A 19,226-nucleotide genomic window follows, 5' to 3' on the forward strand; every position below is an offset into this window, starting at 1 on the left:
GCCAGCCACTTGAAAGAATGTGGATCACACCGATCTGCGACCATATAAGGTCACATGCGAGGGATGAGCAACGGATTTCTGTGAAAGTGACAGCGTGGGTGACAACGGCCGTGGAGCCAGATCCGAACGGGAGGGAAGGACGAAAGGAAGCTCCGCGCGTACCCTGCGAGTTCCCGATTCCCAGGTGCATCATGGCCGCGGGCAGGTTCCCGGTGCTGCTCCCCCCGCTCAGGTTGGGGTACCCCCCATCGTCGGGGTCCAAGGGCGTGGGCAGGGGCGAGGGGAAATGCAGGTTGCTGAGGTCGGGCAGTGACCCGCCCGTGTTTAACGTCCCCTGGTAGTGGGAAAGCCCGACGTTGGGCTCCGGGGAAGGAAATATGCTGCCCACCAGGAAGAGAAGGGGGCGGAGAAACAGAGAGAGAAGACAAAAGCGTTGGCAACAAGCAACGATTTGCCTCATTATTAAAGAAAATATCAGGAAACAAAACCAAATGCACGTAAGGATTAAAAACTGAAGTTAAAACTGAAACCACCATGCAAAACTTTTTATGCACTACTTTGCACAGATGCTTCCCATCAATATTTTTAGGATTCGGGTGAATACCAAATACAGGACAAAGCCTTTAAAAACCCTGGATTCCGGCCAGTACTTTCAAGAAAATACTTTCTCTCTCTGTTCTGAAGTGCTGAAGAGAACGAATACTGCGCATTGAAAACGGATACGCACGCACTAAATTAAATATCATTCCGACTCATTCTGTACGTGTGTCTGAAAGGTGCGGACGTTTCTTCGGCGAAAAATACGCTCTGACTCACTTGATTCCAGGCACTTCACAGGATTTGGGGCGCGAGGAGAGAGACTGAACCTGCAACAGAGACGCCGCATCACCGACAGCTCCACTCATCCAGTTTCTCACTTAGCGAAATAACATTCCGACAGGAAAGGCAAACAGACCCACTGGAGTAATAACCCGAGCACAGAGTCGGGAACAGAAACGATGACGTACTCGAGTAATAACACCAAGCAGAATTAGGAATAGAAACGCTGCCATATTTAATAACACCAAGCAGAATTAGGAATAGAAACGATGCCATATTTAATAACACCAAGCAGAATTAGGAATAGAAACGATGCCATATTTAATAACACCAAGCAGAATTAGGAATAGAAACGATAACACCAAGCAGAATTAGGAATAGAAACGATGCCATATTTAATAACACCAAGCAGAGTAAGGAACAGAAAAGAACGGTATATTTAAGTAATAACACCAAGCAGAATTAGGAATAGAAACGATGCCATATTTAATAACACCAAGCAGAGCAAGGAACAGAAAAGAACGGTATAATTAAGTAATAACACCAAGCAGAATTAGGAATAGGAACGATGCCATATTTAATAATACCAAGCAGAGCAAGGACCAGAAAAGAACGGTATATTTAAGTAATAACACCAAGCAGAATTAGGAATAGAAACGATGCCATATCTAATAACACCAAGCAGAGCAAGGAACAGAAAAAAACGGTATAATTAAGGAATAACACCAAGCAGAGTTAGGAACAGAAACGACGTCATATTTAAATAATGACACCAAGCAGAATTAGAAATGATGCTATATTTAAATCCCTGTACTCTGAGTGACATTACAAACTCAAACATCTTTTTTTTCTCTCCCCATACCAAGTTTTTTACAGGCTTCATGACCTGGGTGTATTCATCAATATTAACCAATCAAAACTGATATAAAAATAAGAGCAGACAAGCTTATTTATTTGACCTTCCTGAACATAAATCATATTGTGACTAATATGTACACAAAAAATTATACGATGTTTGTATCATCTATCATTCCCAAAGAAGGATAAATGCTTTGCAAACTACTGTGTTCTCAAACATCAATTCAGTGTTTAAACGCAATTTCTTTACACGTGATTCCGTATCATCTCCCAAGGCACCTAATGCACTACGGGGCAGTGTTATCTTAAGATAAACAGGCCCATATTTCATAGCTAATATGCTCTGGATTCATCCAGCTTATAATGAGAAAACATTATACAGTCTTGCAACTGACAGGAATTAATCTCTTCCGAGTGTCCCACGCCCCCAGTTCAAAGGACATATCTTGGGGTCAGAGAGAACTTGACTTCCACCAACAATGTGTCTGATAACTGTAGCAGACCATCTTACAAGTTGAAGATCTCCTTTTCATTTCATACAATACTGACACACCTGCGTCACTTGTTTTCAATAGTTTTGCTCTCAAAGTATATAACATTAAAAGGGAAAATATAATGTAATTATTTTACATTTACATTTATATACTTATACTGTAGTCATATGACCATTTGTTAACTTCACTAGTGATTCTCTGCCTAATACTCAAAGTTTATCCGCTCTGCATTTTGTGAAGGTGAGTCACATCCATCAAAACATGCATTCCTTTGATGTGATGCCAATATTTAGCTACTTTAGGCTAATCACTACATTTCCCAGGAGCCCTGTTATGTGCACTGCATGACCCCAGAGAACAGCTCCTATGTTGCCTTTGCTAGCGCTTCTCATTGGTGCTCACTCACCTTCTTGGCCTCCCACAGCTGCTTGGGCAGTGGCTTACTGACCCCAATCAGGGCCTCGTCATTTGGCAGGGCAGGGAAGGAGAAGACTACAGAGAGAAAGGAAGGGAGGGACGGAGAGAGAGGGCACATGATACAATCAGTGTTGCAGAGCCAGGCACACCTCATTGTAATTGCCTGAGTACAACAGCAGGTGTGTCCACGGCGTGTGGACATGTACCATGTGACCCCAGAGATCCAATGCGGTGGGTGGAGTCACCAGGAAGCAAGGAGAGGCAGGAAGAGGCCTTTGAACCTCAGTCGGCAGAAGCAAGCAAGCACACACGCACACGCCCACACACACACACACACACACCATCTAAAATGTGAACACACTCGCGCACGTACACAAACAAAGGATCGCTGCAGAAAGAATGTAAGCCAGTGAATTTTGTCAGTAGAAAGCTGCCCTGTTGGCTGCTCCCCGCCTGTCGAGCGGGAGTGATTGACATGCCATTAGGGAGTGTTTGATACTGACATGTCAGTGATCACACACGGGCAGGGCGCCTGCAGCAGAGACACCTGCAGGGAAACCGCCATCGCAGCGTTGCCCTCGGAAACCAGTCCGCCCGCATTTCACGGAGCTGGGTCAGAGCCAAGGAAAGTCACTCACCGTCTCCTGAGCCGTCCACCTCCACCTCGTTCACGCTGGCTGCTTGACCACCCTCCCAACAAAGCACAGAGAGAGAGAGAGAGAGAGGGAGAGAGACACAGAGAGAGAGAGAGAAAGAGAGAGAGAGAGAGAAAGCGAAAGAGAGAGAGAGAGAGAGAGCATGTGTGCGATAGAGCGAGAGAGAAAAAGAGAGAGGGAGAGAGAGAGAGAGAGAGCGATAGAGAGCGAGAGAGAGAGAGAGTATATGAGAGAGAGAGAAAAAGAGAGAGGACCATCAGATCACAACACACTCCACTGTAAACACACCCTGCTCATACCCCCTCTGAGACGTTCTTTGATATCAGTTCCTCTGTCAGCAGGCCTGGCCTGCAGCATTCAACACGACACAATTTAATGTCTTCACCGCCCTCTTTTATCTGACTAGAAGAAGACACGTTCATTCAACACACAAAAGCACCATTATATCATATTATTACTCAGATTCCTCGGGCTGGCTTTTTAACGGCACTGAGCTCAGTCAGCCAGGCTGCTCCTAGGCATCGCACCTAAGGCCTAGGTCTGCGTAGGCCTGAGCAACGTGCGCACCGTGCTCAACTCAAAACCGCGCAGAGTTTCTGTGCCCCGCCACTTCATGGCGGGAAATGAGGGGATGGTCAGGACGAGCAGAAAATAGGCCCTGTGACCACAGGCCCCGAGAGAGCAAAGAGAGAGCCATTGTTTCCCAGGCCCGCAGAGATCCCGCAGGGGAACAGGCGCGTATTCTCCGTCCCTCCCCTTCCCCCGCTCCCCGTCCACAGCGTGGGCGCGGGGCCAGCGCCCGGCTCCTCGGCAATCTGCTCCTCCGCCTCTCCGTGAGGGACGGAGCGCAGCCGCCCAAAAAAAAAAAAAAAAACCTGGTGACACTTCAGTTCCCACTCAGAGCGACCTGCTCGCGGCTGTCGCCACGGGGACGGAAGGGGCGGAAGCGGGACGGGAAAACGTTCTGACGCCCGTTGTTGCCCCATCCCCTCCCCTGCCCTGCTGATCCCGGCCTGTCCTGCTGCACGCGGCAGCCGGGCACGCGGGCTCTGGCGCGCAGCGTTTCCCGCCTCGGCCTCCTGGGAGGTGGGTGCCCGCTGGCACGTTAGTTGGCCGCTACGCCTCGCTGCATTATGCAGGGGACGCTTTTCTTCAGCCGGCGCCGCGATCCGTTCGGCTGACCGCCTCCCTCCAGAGTCAAGGTCTTCGCGTCGTTATCAATGGCACTGCATGTACAGGAGAGGGCACAAGCACACTCCAAGGGAGGCCACCCCTAGAACAGTCTATACACATCTCACAAACGCCCTCCCCTGCCCCCCTCTGCCTGGGTACGATGAGGAACGGCCTTCAGCCAATCATTCTACACTCGGACTGCTTCCACTGAGCCTCAGCCCCCTTCCGGGGGTCCTGCATCCTCGGACTGAGCGCGAGGGTAAAATCCGGCAGAATGACAAGCATGCAGGTCGGGGAAGCCTGGCGGTCAATCGTTACAGCAGGTGCTTCGCTTGCCCCCCCCCCCCGACTAAGAATCTATGAAGATCGACAGACGGTGGCACTGTGCCAGCCGTTTTTTTTGTGTGTGTGTTTTTTTTTTAACTGTTTATATTTGCAGCTCACGCTTGCCCCGGATCTTTACCTAATATCCTGTTTAAACTTGCTGGCTAAACAAAGAGTTGTAATATGCTATACAAACACAGGCTTAATCCCAGCTTTCTCAGCAGAGAGCGACAAATCAGCCACCGCCGCCTTTTTATCAAAGTAAGCCAGGCTCAGTGCAAACAGTCTTTTATAGTAACAATAAGCCTTATTGTTTCTATTTACGTGCTATTCTTTCGTATTCAAGATTGTACTATCCGATTTCTGTTCTGTATTTAGATTTTGGACTTCTTCTTTTGCTGTATGTGCTTTGGTACCTATTGCACTTCATGCCAATAAAGCACTTGAATTTAACTGAGACAGAGAGAGAGAGAGAGAGTGCACTCGAGTGACTAGGAGAATGGCCGCCATTCAGCGCTGCCTTCCACAGAACAGCATTATAATCGCAGACGGTCGAACCTTCGCTTCACGACCACGCTCCGCTCCAGAACGGGTTCGCTCCCGAGCGGAATCTCGACGGCGGTTCTGAGAGAGCAGGCAGCGGCGGCGGCGGCGCACGCTGGCGCGCCGCGCGAGCAGAAGGGGCCGGTGGCGAGGTGAAGGATCCCATGACAAAGACACAGCGTGCGAGGGCAGAGATAAGCGCGTCTGCGGAGGCTGCCCGTGCGCGTGCCTCCCCGCAGACGCTCGCCGCCGCTTCGCGGGCCTGCGGAGAGCGGCGTGGACTCTGGCGTTCCCCCTGTTAATCAGTGACCCGGGCGGCGAAGCGCAAACAAAACACAGAGCGAGCGCGATCACCTTGACACGAGCCGCGGGGCGGTCCACCGCGCCGTCGCAGGCGAAAGGGAACAGAAAACATAAAGGGAACACGCAGCCTACGCTCTCTCTCCCGCGCCTCTCGGTCACTGCTCATAGCGGGAGTGTAAGCGTGCCACCGGCCACCCGCAGGACACGTCAGGTGTGCTTTAATCCCGAAAAACACGCAGAAGCCAACGGCCCCGCCCCTCCCCCACCCCTCACCACGCCCCCACGCTTTGAAGCCGCGGGTTAAGAAGCGTGACCGGGCTCACCGTTGCGCTGTGGGGGCCCTCTGCCCATCTGCTGGTTCATTCCGAAGGCATCCTGCTGATTGGGGCTCATGGCGCTCGTGTGGAGGGCGGAGTCAGAGTTCGTCCTGCGGAAGAGGAGGAGAAAAGGGGGGGGGGGGGGGGGTTGGAAGGGGTACTGGCCATCGGGCGATAACTGACAGAGGCATTCTGCCTACCCCCCCTCCCGGTACACTCAAACACTCATTCAGCAAGGCTGCGGCAGGTTGGGCCTACGCAGCGAAGCCATTCATCAGGTTTAAGCTCTCCTGCGTGCGCTCTTTAACTGGCTGCAGGCGAGGTCTCTCTCAAGAGCTCTTCATCTGCTTCCAGTGGCTGCGTTTCTGCTCAGTATCACTTTACGGGACAGGCAAGCGCAGCGGCAGAAAAGAGCGCAGAGCGTCTCATCAATCTGGCAAACGTCTTCCTCGGCGAGCTTTCATCAGGGGCTAACACAAACACTTGATCTCGGCTTAAAAAAATGCTCTCAACTCGAAAAAAGGAATTTTGGTCAGTAAAGGAAAGAGTTAAAAACAAGCTTCATTACCATCGTGATTATCACCACTGCTGTCATCATCACGACTATTAAAGGTGAAGTAGATCATCTTACCAATACAGTGTGTCCTTTGATTGGGTAAGTGTCATTGAGCCAGAAGTGCTTAATTTTTATTAGGCTGAGGAGAATATTAGTCTCATTAGTACATTGTTCACTTTGTGACTCTGAATCCAAATCTTCATCAGGAATCAGAAAGATGACCAATAAAGGAGGTAGAGTGAGGGGGGGAAAAAAATCAAAAAGAGGGGACAAAAACAGAAAGATAATATGGCTGGAGAAAGCAGAGTGAATGAGGAGTGCCCAGGAGGACTCAGAGGTCAGAGGTCACCTGTTGAGCTGTGATATTAATCTATATCCCGGCCGTTTCTCTTCGCTCCACGGCTGCTGCTCCCTTTGGAAATGGAAACACCACAGTTTACAATCCCGAAATGGCCCGGTGCCCCCTGGCGCAGGGTTAGTAGGGGGCAGAGAAAGCGAGAGAGAGACAGGGAGGAAACCTTCAGAGGAGGGGAGAGCAAGCGCGACTGAGGAGGCCACAGGGACCGTGTGAAAACCCAAACTCGGGCAGCAGCGTGGCACAATGGGTAAGGAACTGACCTTGTAACCGAAAGGTCACAGGTTTGTATCCCGGGTAGGACACTGCCGTTGTACCCTTGGGCAAGGTACTTAACCTGCATAGCTTCAGTATACTGTATATCCAGCTGAATAAAGGGATGCAATGTAAATGCTGTGTAAAAGTTGTGTAAGTCTTTTACACAGCATTTACTTTGATAAGAGCATCTGTTAAATGCCTATAATGTAATGGAACTCGAAGCTGCACTCTCACACCATGGTCCTGCATAAGACTGTGTTTGCACACTGTTAAAATCCTCACAAAGGGAAACAAGCCAGCGACTCACCGAGGCTCGCCCCACCACCCATCATGATAAGGGCTGCTAAACACCTCCACAGGATATGACATTTTTTTTTTCTGAGACTGCACGCAGTGAATGAAGAATGCCAGGCCGTGGAAAATGAGTATTTTAACTCACCGACTGAAAATGGGTCTGCGCAACAAATAAGGCAATTCTTCACAAACCAAAGACTTTTTTACTGAGTAAAAATAAATCAGATGGCACCAAGGACACCAAAACAGCTCGTAAGAAATCGGCTGAAAGCTAGAGGAAATCTACTGAGTGTAGTATGGCCAGAACAGCTTGAGTGTGCTGCGTTCCCCCCACCGCCATACACGCGGCCTCACTGGACTGTTTTCAGCCCCCGCCCCCCGCCCCCCACCCCCCACCCCATCCACCCGCCAGCTGTATCTTGGGCAGGTTATCCGCGGGTGCCCCAGGATATCTGACCCCATGCAGAACTCCAGCCGTGGCCAAATATGCAGCAGGGCGCAGCAGACATGGGACGGGGGGTAAAACTCACACCGAATCTCACACTGACGAGCCCTGCGGGGCCTCAGACAACACACACACACATATGATTACAAAATATCCGGCTGTCTGAAACAGACCAGACGCGACAGACAAACACACGACAGGCTCCCTGCCGGCTTCCTATGCAGTATATTGTCCTGACTGCCTGAGCTAAATCGCTCAACAAAGCAAAGCCTGTCCACCCCACCCACAGACCTTCCTGACGGTAGCCAACCGGACAGCATGCAGAGGTGCCAAACCGTCATGGCGCTTTTCAAAATGGCTGCGGTTTACCATACAAATCCGTTCATTCCTCTGCACAACCGTCCATTTTACAGTCAGGTGTGATTATCGTACGCCGCGTACGAACCCAGTCATTTGCCAAAACTCCAAACCCCAACTAACCCCTATTAAATTGTGCCCTCACTCCAAATTATAGCACACGCAAACTATGTTGTGTCTTGTATGTGGAGGCTGGATAGTTCTATGGTTTTCTGCCACAGCTACATGCTACTCCCTGCTAAAGTATGCCAGCTGTCCACAAGGGGCCCTTTCTATCTTTCCACCTGCAGGGGGCAGTGTCTCTCATGGACGGTTCATGTACTTCCTCGCTTTGCAATGAGAGACAGGCCCTAGATTGAGGGATCACAAAGTGTGTCAGAGAGAGAGAGAGGGGAGGGTAGGAGAGAGGGGGAGAGAGAGGAAGAGGAAATATGATCAAATTCAGCTGTAACTCAAAACAGCACCCATGACAGAAGACATAGCGCAGCTTTGGGGATGGGGGGGGGGGGGAGGGGGGTGTGAGACTGAAATGGTCCGAATGCCAGCTGCGTTTCAGCGGGACGGGGAGGAGGCCGAGCGGGAGGAGGGGTCGGATCTGCGACGGTGCGCCGCGGGACGGCGTGGCACGGCCGCGGGCGAACCGACGGGGCCCGAGGGCAGCGTCGGCAGATGACGCCGGCTTCATTACGCGTGTGCCCGTAAAGCGCTTTGGCACGGTTCCCCCCCCATCGCCCTGTATTAAGGCTTAGCGTACCATATGGAGGAGCCTCCCTACCCCCCGCCCTGCCCCTATATATGCAGGCATATCTGTAAATTAAAGACAAGGGGTCTTAAAATAGACAGCGGCAGATTACAGAGGATAGGCTGTGCGTTCCAGTGAGGATAACCGTGTAGATGTGCGCATAAACGCAGTCTGATGCAAATTCAAAACAAGCGAACAAGGCTGTTCTGCCACCGCCAACGATGGCGCACAGAGGACAAAGCTATGGCGTGCAAAACACGGGTGCCCATTTGTCCGGTTTTAGCTTTTTTGATTGTATTCAAGGATGCTACGGTATCTTGCTGTGCGTATAAGAGACGAACTTCAAAGGTACAGTCACATGGTTCACAGCAATAATAAAAAAAATTTTTTTAATTTTTTTTACATCATCAATCTCACAGAAAGTTTCTTCACGCATTATTCATGATCGTATCGTTTTTATGATCCCTCTCCCCTGGGAGTTGCCTGGGAAGAGCAGAAGGGGGAGGGGGGAGCGTGGGACTGGGAGAGCAGCACTGACCTGAGCTGCTGACCCAGCCCAGCTGTGCTCCGTAGGGACATGTACATAGCCTGTCCACAGGCTCCGCCCACCCGACCCAGACACCAATGGGAACGCGGCTCTCTGAGGAGCGGCAGTGCGCTGCTCAAAATACACACTGTCCTCTTTCAGGACCGTCCTGCGGGATTCTCACAGCTTCCGGAAAACAGCCCTCTCCCAACCACTCTGTTCCTTTTTTAGCATTTATGCCAAATTAATACCAGGAAAACAGCAGGGCCCACTGTCACAAGCAGGGAGGAAGAAAAATGACCAGAAGTTACGAGGTCACACAACAACCAGAAATGTTCCACTTTAAATTAGCATAAAACTACACAGCATGAAAAAATCCGCCTTTTTTTTGTTTGAGCCAACTGAAGGATTGTTTCATAAATGTATTTTTAATTGACGTTATGGAATCTCAAACCGCTTAATTCCTGCTGTCAGACATAACCAAAACAACAACAAGCCATAGACTGTCAAATTCTAGAACACTGAGATCACACACAGCTGGCATGTGTAATCTGACACTAAGCAGGAAGTGTACGCAATCCATGATACATTTTGACTCTGAAATCATTAAGCAGCAATGTTCTCCCATCAAATTTTTCCCGTTATGGATTCTGTTAAGCACCTACGCGTTCATGGCAACGCCAACCCCGAGACCCTAAGGTGGAGCGAGATACACGGTGTATAATTTAATCTGAGGTTCAGCCGAAGGGAATTGCTTCAATCGATTTCAAATGCGACCCGCAGATAGCATGTTTGCTTGTTCAGACTACTACATATGAGGAGGAGTCAGCTCATTTGTTTACAAGCAGTGACTCACTGTGCAACTACCCCGCAGTGATCCGCTGAGGCAACTGAACATTCCGCCCTAGCCAAACGATCTCCTCAGCATGCAGCTGGAACTCGGCAGATATTACGGGAGACTCATTTCTGTGCTCACGGGCACAGGCCTTACACAGGAAGTGCTTATTTTTTCCCGGAGAAAACAAAAAGACAAAACCGGCGAAGAGTACAAGGACAATGATACGGACTCAAAATAAACGTAACGTTCTAGGGGGGAAAGGCTAGAACCCTGAGGTCTAATTAGGCACAGTTAGTTGTCATTCGGCTCCACAAAAGAGGGGAAAAAGTCAATGGAAAACCACCCAGAACCTGAACAAAGCAGGCCGGCCAGGTTCCAGTGGAAAAACTCGAAACGTTTACGGGCTCGCGCTCATTAAGCGGACGCCCACAGCAGTAAAACGTAGGCCGCCTGGACGCCTCAGCACCACGTGCCCCTTTGATCCAGGGGACGGGTGTTTTAACGGCCACCCCTCAGACGCGCTCCAGGGCAGCCAGCGGGGAAACCGCCGAGCGGAGAGGGGAGCAGCCGCGCCGAAGGGGTTAAGAGAGAGAGGTTGGCGGGCGCTCTCCAGTGTGGGCCGCCCTAATGCTCTGCAGATGTTGCGAGTGTTGTAAACACTTCCCGCTCCGCTCTACCCCCGGAGGGGGGCCCGCATCAGCATCTGCCTCCCAGCCAAACGCGACGGCGAGCCTCCAGGGCCCGCCAGCGCCGCGGGACTCCTCGAAAAACCGCCTCGCCGGCCCCGTCCGCGCGGCGCGCCCCAGCACCGTCCCGCTCCACGCGCGCGCACTCGGGCTCAGTGCGTTCCCAAAACAAATTATTCACAGAGGTCTGCGGTTCAGCCCTTCGCTAGTCTTTCAGTGAGTCTCTTTTTTTTTTTTTTGCTTTAAAAAGAAATTCAAGCAACACTCAGAAAGAACGACGACACTCCAGACCCCATCTGCTGGCAAGAGCCCAGTGTTTCAGCGAAGGCAAGCTTTCAATTTACTGCCTTTGGGGGAAAAAGAAGAAAAGAGCATAATGGCAGATGTTTGCTATCATTAAGCAGCTCTGATTAGAGGTGAGAGTTTTAAGTCCCTCGCTGGAATGGAGACAGAAAAACAACAGATACTCAGAGCTGACCTGTAACGTGCATCGGGAGGAGCGCGGCTCAAACATGCTCAAGCCCAAATCAAACCCCAAACAAACAGACCTGTCGGAATGGACAGTGGCCCTGTTCAAAACCCACTGTGACCCGTCACCCTGACAACCGCAGTTCTGAACTGTTGCTGACAATGTGTTACTGTAGGCACAGAAACCGAACAGCAGGAAAGTGGATTTCACACACACACACACACACACACACACGCACACGAATGCACACACACACACACACACACACGAGCGCGCGCACACACACACATGAATGCACACACACATACGTACAAACACACGCAAGTACGCACACACACACACACACAAACAAACACACACACACACACACACACATACACACACACACACACACACAAACAAACACACACACACACACACATACACACACACGCATGCACGCGCGCACACACACAAACACACACGCGCGCACACACACGCTTACACACATACACACACACACACTGTGCAGACAATCTGTCCCTGAAGCAGGAGCAGAAGGCAGGGTCTGGCCACTGGAGAGCTGGCAGAGTTAGTACACGTACACACTGGGGGGAGAGAGAGAAAGACCAGAGCAGCAGCTTCACAGTGATTTGTCCTAGAGGGGAAGAAGCAGGTTAGAATCAGAGAGAAATGCTTCTGGTTAGTACTTGGGAGAACTGGGAAATAACCAGGAGAAGGCACCACTTGAAAAGAACTCAACATTTCACACATTAAAAAAAGGAAGTATAAAGAATGAGATGTGTTAAACAAACCAAATAGAATTTCAGGAAAGTCAACAAATGAACACCCAAAATACAGAATACAAGGAATATCTATAGATTCTAATCAGTGACTTCACTAAAGTGTTTAATAATGCATAAAGAGAAACAACCAGCAACTGTACAAGTATTCAATGTATTCTCAGAACAATTTCACTAACCATAACATTTACCCTTCCACATTTTAGGTTACACAATGTATTGCATTGTACAGCATGCTGCAACACAAGAATTCACCATGCAGTAAAGCCCTACATTTCTCAGTGCATACCAGCAACACATTTCCAGTCCCACATTTTAGTCATATTTTTGAAAACCTGCCTTTATAAAAACAGCCCAGATCAACAATACAAACAGTAATTTCGCTTTTGAATATAATTACACTAAGTACTGTATTTAAGGTTGAGGATGACATTGCTTGGATGTCCTTTTTAGATATAAATGAATACTTGGATGTACTGAAATGCCCTTTACAGCATTGTGCTTCTATAAACTGGAAAACAAGGACTTTTGCCAGCAAAACACTTGAGGCTTAAAGTCATTAATTTCTACGCATTATGTCAGTGTTCTCATGCGAGCGTTGTTCCGTGCTTACAGAATGCTTTACAAGCGCACACGCGGTCTTTCTGGGCTCGCACTAATAAAATAATAATAATAATAATAATAATAAAAACCTGATTTATCGTCACCCGCATTGCAACACTGCACCACGCGCTCGGCCGCAGCGCGCGGCGGCGGGGCTAGCCGACCTGACAGGCTCGGGAGACAAGGTCACAGCAGCTGGCGGCTGCAGGGCGCCCGCGCCGGCCGCCCCGCGCGCGGATGTAAACAGTGTCAGAGGGCGTGGACGCGCTCCGTTTTACGAGTCGCAAAAAAGCAGACGCCGAGCCGCGGACGCTCGGCCGGGGAAACGCTACGGGGAGCAGCCATGCTGGCGCGCGGCCCAACCGGCAGAAGCCAACGCCGCGGAGAGGAGGGAAACCTTCCAGCCTTTATTTAAAGGCCGCAATTCAGCCCATCGTAAAAAAAAAAAAAAAATGAATTACTTAAATAATAATTTTAATACATATATATCTGAAATTAGATTTGACATACCTGGAGTAATAATGCGCTTTGTGAAATTGAGGATTTTGGTGTTGTACGGACTGCTCTGCTAACAGTAATGGAGACTAGTAGATTTCTCTGCTTTTCACATTAATCGAAAATTATATTTGTCATCTATGCAACCTCCCTCAAGCAAAAAAAAACAAAACAAACAAAACAAATAATAATTACAGCCAGCCTACTAAGCTCTGTCTTTCCGAGCATTTAAATCAGGTACAGCAGATGCGCGTCACACCATTCCTTGCCTCTCAGCGAGAAGCATCACGTTAACCTTGTGCAATGTCGCATGTCAGATGCTACTGAGGGGAAGGCACTTTGAGACAAAATGTATTTCTCCTGAGTGTCCTGTGGCTTCTAACTCCGACATAAGCTGCGTGAGTCAGGCCTGTGGTGACAACCGGCCTTTCACTGCGAAGCCCGTCCAGGTGTTGTGGATTTGTGACATTTTACACAGCGAGTGCTAAGGCTACCCAGACTGCACTGGGCCCTTTCCCCTGTTGCATGAATGAAGGCCTGTTACAGGCAGAGAACTGCAGAGGGACACGAGCACTCACCTTCTCCAGCTGTTGTCTGGGGGAGGAGACAGGTACACCGTTCCATAGGGAGAGCTTTCCACGTGGCACAGTCAAGGAAAACACTTCACATATGACATACTGAAATATATACAACAATGGGATTCATTCATACATGAAACATCATTTAATGGACCCACGTACAATGCTTATCTATGAAGAAGATAACTGATAATGTAATGGGTGGATCTGCATTACACTGTGAAATAAACGGCTTTGTCACACAGAAACTGAATCAGGGCTACATAGTACAAATGTAGTACAGACAATGTTATCTGATGCCTGAAAGAATGGTCCTTTCATTTGTAAAGTGGTGAGGGGTTATAACAAACTAAGTATTCACTCGACCATTTGAACTGCTGATTGAGTGCTTTGATTCTTCTGGAACAGTATCGTTCCATTTTGTTAATTCTCTTTTTTCATTTCAGAAATGCAAGCACTACATATTAATCATCTTAATTAATCACTCATCTTTATATTTTAAATTGATTAACACTGATTATGGCAAGAAAAATAAAATACGGCTGCATGCATCAGTATAAAGAACTTCAGCGACATGACTGATTAAGACATGCTGTAACATAACACAAAGTAGGCTACGCTATGCTGCTTACTGTTCAGCAACACTGTAACAGACACAGGCAGCCTCATGTTTGGCAGATGATTGATCTCATTAAACAACCAAGACTACCGTTGCACATTTTCATACACACAGAAACACCCCAGCAGTATTGTGAACATTTATCTGGCACATGTGCTAAAGCAAACAGACCGCAAAAAAATAAACAAAATGTTTAAACTGAAAAAACCAAATGATAATTATAGTCCACCCCCAGGCCTGCTAGACTGAACAATGATATTGTGGTGATGAAAGGACAGAGAAGCAGCCCAGGCATTGCCATGTGGGGAGGACAACTTCAAACAAAGGGCAATAAAACGAAGGCTGGCAAATTCACCGCTGTTTCAACCGCTGCTGACACAGTGAAGAACTCCAGTGAACAGGAAGTCTCTCCTTCATCTACTTAATATACACACACACACACACACACAAATGAATAGGTGTGTATTTGTGTGTATGTATGAGTGCACACACACCCACACATGCATGCATACATACATAAACAGATAAGGGGCAAACAGATCATGTTCAGTAGGAAAGTGCCCACATCCAGATGAATAACGTTGATAGTAGAACATTATTTTAAAAAGGTCAGAAACAAATTGATGAACTGCGAACACGCACGCACACGCACATACATACACGTGTGCACATACAAACACACACATACGCACACACACAGATGCTGAAACATGGCGCAAAGAGAGAGATGAGTACACGTGTGTTCTTGTAACCAAAGGCGGAAGTGATGGATTAAACCAGAGATTTCCTCGGTTTTAATTAGCTTATGCAGTGGGAAGGGGACAAGAAACCAACGATAACCCTGACAGAACAAAGTTCCATAGAAAGAGTGGGTGGAGTCCCTCCTCTCCCCTGAATCCAGGTCTACCACCCACTGAGACCAAACAATTCCGCACCTTCCGTCCTTCCAGGGGAGCTCAAGAGGGGGAGGCACGCTAATGTACTGTTAGCGCCACTCTGCTGCACATCGAAGTCAACAGAGCATTCTGGAGGACCGCGCGACGGACGCAGAATCGCAGCGGGGACTGCGTGGTCCCCATGGAGCACAAGCTTAAGCTCACTTTCAGAATCAGCCTAATCTTGGCAGATGCAGTTAAACGAATTTGTGAAAAACAAGCCTTGACCAGGAGGGACATCTGGTGCTTAAGGAAGGGGAAAAAAAAGAAAAACTGATGAAATCAAATTTTGGCTTGAAATCCTCAACCCCCTCAAACCCCCACCCCCACCCTCTCCTCTCCCACATTGCAATTAAACCAGTGGCACAGCTCCTCAAACTGCCCTTCCGAAAATCTGTTTATTTAGGCAAACAAAAATGTGCTTGTCTTCAAAAAGTCTAAAAATACGATAGAGTTTCGAAAAAAAAGTGTAAGAATTAGCTTCCAGTTTGCTAGCAAGAGCGAGTCTGCTCATCATCAAGTGGAATCACGAGGGAAGTGTTAGATCAGCCAGTTCTCACTCCTTAATCGCAGAACAACTTGGTCATCGTTAGGTGCTACAAAGAGGCTGCCAGATTCATTTTTAATTACGACAGACCACAGATGCAACCAACCCTTCCCCGAAAACGACTTTGTCGCGGCTCTCCGCGCTCACACCCGGGCGAAGCTCTCGCTTTCTCCCTGAAGACTAAAGCCAAAAAGCTGCAATACTTTCTCAGGCTTAATTCCTCCATTCATTCCATCAAAAAAAAAAAACACCAAAAGAATCGAATAGCTTAATGGGCCTCAGTGCAAATGGAGGAGCCTGGCTACGTACTTCATGTGAAGCCTATGGAGGAAAACAAAGCTGAAGGATACAGAGGGACATATCACCTGTCAGGCAGATACGTACTGTTTAAATGCACCAAACACACAGGAAGTAATCCTTTTGCAAATAGGACTAAGAATAAGGTTATTCTTCAATGCACAACAAATCATAATACGGAAACATTCCCTTGCAATGCAAAACCAATAATTTTCTCAGTGGAAAAAAAAACACAGGTAATTGATATTTAGGAGTGGGATAAAGAATTTTGGCTGTGAAACACAACATGCAAGGACATGCTGCCTTAGTGTAGCGGTGAAAAGCATGCTGGGTACTGCAGAGACCGAGAGTTTACAAAACGCTTCACTCCGAGACGCGCGGCAGCCACAAGCCGTTCTTGGAGAGCAAAGAGATAAATAAAATCCAAACGTTATGACAAAGCAGGGGAGGTGATTGGACGAGGACCAGAGGAGGAGTGGCTGTGACTCACACAGCTGTTCTCCATTCAACAGAAAACAGACTATGAACGCTGTCCTCAAGAACAACCATGCCCTCAGTGATATAGCCTGCGCAGGCACACAGACATCTTAGCTGCTGGATGGCAGAATGAGTGGGTTTGGCAGTTTCAGAATTTTTATACATGCGTGGTGGCCTTCTCGTTCAAAGCTGGCAAAAACCGGCCCTGACAAACTATATGTGGAGAGGAGAGTAGGAGCCAAATTCAATCATCCTTTCCTCCTGAAACCAGACCCTGAGGGAAGCTGGTCCACTCATGTGTGAAAGCATACTGTGTACTTTGGACAGTGTAACCGGTGCGACATGGTCTGCTGGGAGAGGGAGAACGAGGCTCCCAGGTGGGAAAGCGAAGTTCAGGTACACCTTAACATAGGTGTTTGAAGTTGGGAGTCACAGGAATCCTTTGAACTAAGGTTAAGGCCAGCCCGGTAGCATGAGATCAGACACTGGAGTGCTTACATAACAGTGCGGCCCACATCTGCCTTACGGTGGGGGGGTGGGGGGGGGGGTGGTGAAACACCTGAGGGAAGCTGCAGCCCAGCAGGGGGATGGAAATCTGCTCAAGGGACTGGGCCTTCCCTTAGCTACAGATGGTTCCCAGGGAAACGGGAGAGCTGAGCAGCATTGGAAATCGTCAGAGGGTCTCCAATGCTAATGCCATGTTGCCAATCTGCTACAGCAGTCTGAGTATCTGATATCCAGAAATCCTCCAGACGCATGCACAGATACAATTACCCCTATAACCAATTATGCACCAATTCTCCAAAGTACAGTCCCCCCCCCCCCCCCCCAAACAGATTTACAGTCAAGTCTTGCACACTGCACTGCCAGCTTCAAACAAAGTCAAATGATTCAGACTTTCCAACTCTGCTAACTTTGGAAGATCCACATTTGTTTTTTTTCCTTATTACATTTTTTTAATTTGAAAGCAAATGGGAGATGACTCATCCTTGGATAAATTGCATATCCTTCAGATACTCAATATCATCATTAATCTTAATTATCCTTTCTTCTTGATTCCCATAGTCTAAGCAAACAGCATGCTGGAGAATTTAAAGAAATCACCCTCACATTCTATAAGTTCTTTAGGAAAGACCAGCCAAAACACAATCCCACTGAAACTTTAAACCTGAGGACCGTACCCTGGCAGGTGAACACAGACCAGAGCCTCTAATGTGTAGAGGCACAATGCAATAAACAAAGGTAGGGAAGAGAATAATAAAAGAATAATAAAAAAGACACCCGCTGGTCACTTTCCAAGTGTAGGGCTATGGAAATTGAGGAGACAAATACCCATTTGTTTCCATTGGGCAGCCGAAACTGCTCCCAGCACCAAACATGCTCCTGAAACAAGGAACTACAAAGTACTACAGCCTGTACCACTCATATATAGCCCCATTCACACTTGGGCCTTGTGTCCACTGAACCGCCTAACCTGTATGTATGTGTGCTGATCTAATGCGAGCCAAAACTGTTCTGCTTCAAAATGTATATAGCATCACCTAATGAACCACAGAGAATCTCGTAGCACTTGCTTTCTGTCTGCACATACGTACAGCATGCCGCATGCAGGTAATAACTCTGGTTGCTTTTAAACCTGTGGATTGCTCGCAAATTTATTATGGAGGAAGAAGCACCGTCACTTTGGCTTTAGTTACTCCTGCTTTGGGCCAGCCCTTGTGGGGAGGGATGCTGATTATGCAGCTTGGCAGTTAAAACGCTTATTTTACAGCATGAACAATGGCTGAAATGTGAACAAGATCGTGCTACAGCAGTAGTAAGCATTATGTGAGACTTTCCAGCAATTGTACTTTTGAGATAAACACATCTACTTCTCATTAAATCTCCTATGCATGTACCATGCTGGTTGGCCACCTGCCTTCAAAATAGTTAAAATTCATACAAGTGAATTCAGACCAGCACAAACAAATGCACAGATCAGCTCATGCACCCAGTTTATGTCCAGCAAACGCTAACTGAACTGTACAGCACTAAACCATGTCAAATAACCCCTATAGCAATGAGTCATGTACAGCAGGAATAACCTTTGTTACGCAGTCCGCTGCAGCACCAGCAGTGAAGGCTGACATTTGAGCGGCATTGCGGACCGCGTAAAAACACATTCCCCACGCAACGGCTTCCTGCACCGGGCTCGCTGTGGCCTGAGGAGGGCCGAGGCGAGGCGGAACGTAGCGCGCGCACGCCCCCGCCGCTCCGGCCGCGGGACCCGTGGGCGCGTAAAGGATATCTGCCTGCCGTGCTTGTCCACGGGCCTGCGATGCGGAGAATTGATGCGGTTGCGGTCGCGGTGGACCCTCTCCACCAAGCCGTGGTGGCGGGTCCCTCGCACCGTGTCCAGACCAGTGGGGAACACGCCCTGTGGAGGGGGAGGGGGAGGGGAGGGGAAGAGGGGAGAAAACAGCC

The 19,226-nt window shown here is 48.7% G+C and overlaps 1 protein-coding gene across 6 annotated transcripts in view; it reads right to left on the minus strand.

The window, feature by feature from the left end:
- crtc3 (CREB regulated transcription coactivator 3) overlaps positions 1-19,226 on the minus strand; it is a 34,600-nt gene that overhangs the window by 4,585 nt on the left and 10,789 nt on the right. The window contains exons 3-10 of one of the 6 annotated variants that reach the window (XM_035418765.1): positions 19,051-19,179; positions 13,889-13,950; positions 6,810-6,872; positions 5,911-6,014; positions 3,227-3,268; positions 2,578-2,663; positions 817-866; positions 163-380 (exon numbers count right to left, since the gene is read on the minus strand). In XM_035418765.1, coding sequence (XP_035274656.1) covers positions 163-380; positions 817-866; positions 2,578-2,663; positions 3,227-3,268; positions 5,911-6,014; positions 6,810-6,872; positions 13,889-13,950; positions 19,051-19,179 — 754 coding nt within the window. The remainder of the gene's footprint in view (positions 1-162; positions 381-816; positions 867-2,577; positions 2,664-3,226; positions 3,269-5,910; positions 6,015-6,809; positions 6,873-13,888; positions 13,951-19,050; positions 19,180-19,226) is intronic. The other 5 variants (XM_035418766.1, XM_035418767.1, XM_035418768.1 and 2 more) reach the window with 5 other exon arrangements.

This window comes from Anguilla anguilla, chromosome 5 (assembly GCF_013347855.1).
Source record: "Anguilla anguilla isolate fAngAng1 chromosome 5, fAngAng1.pri, whole genome shotgun sequence".
NCBI classification, from domain to species: domain Eukaryota; kingdom Metazoa; phylum Chordata; class Actinopteri; order Anguilliformes; family Anguillidae; genus Anguilla; species Anguilla anguilla.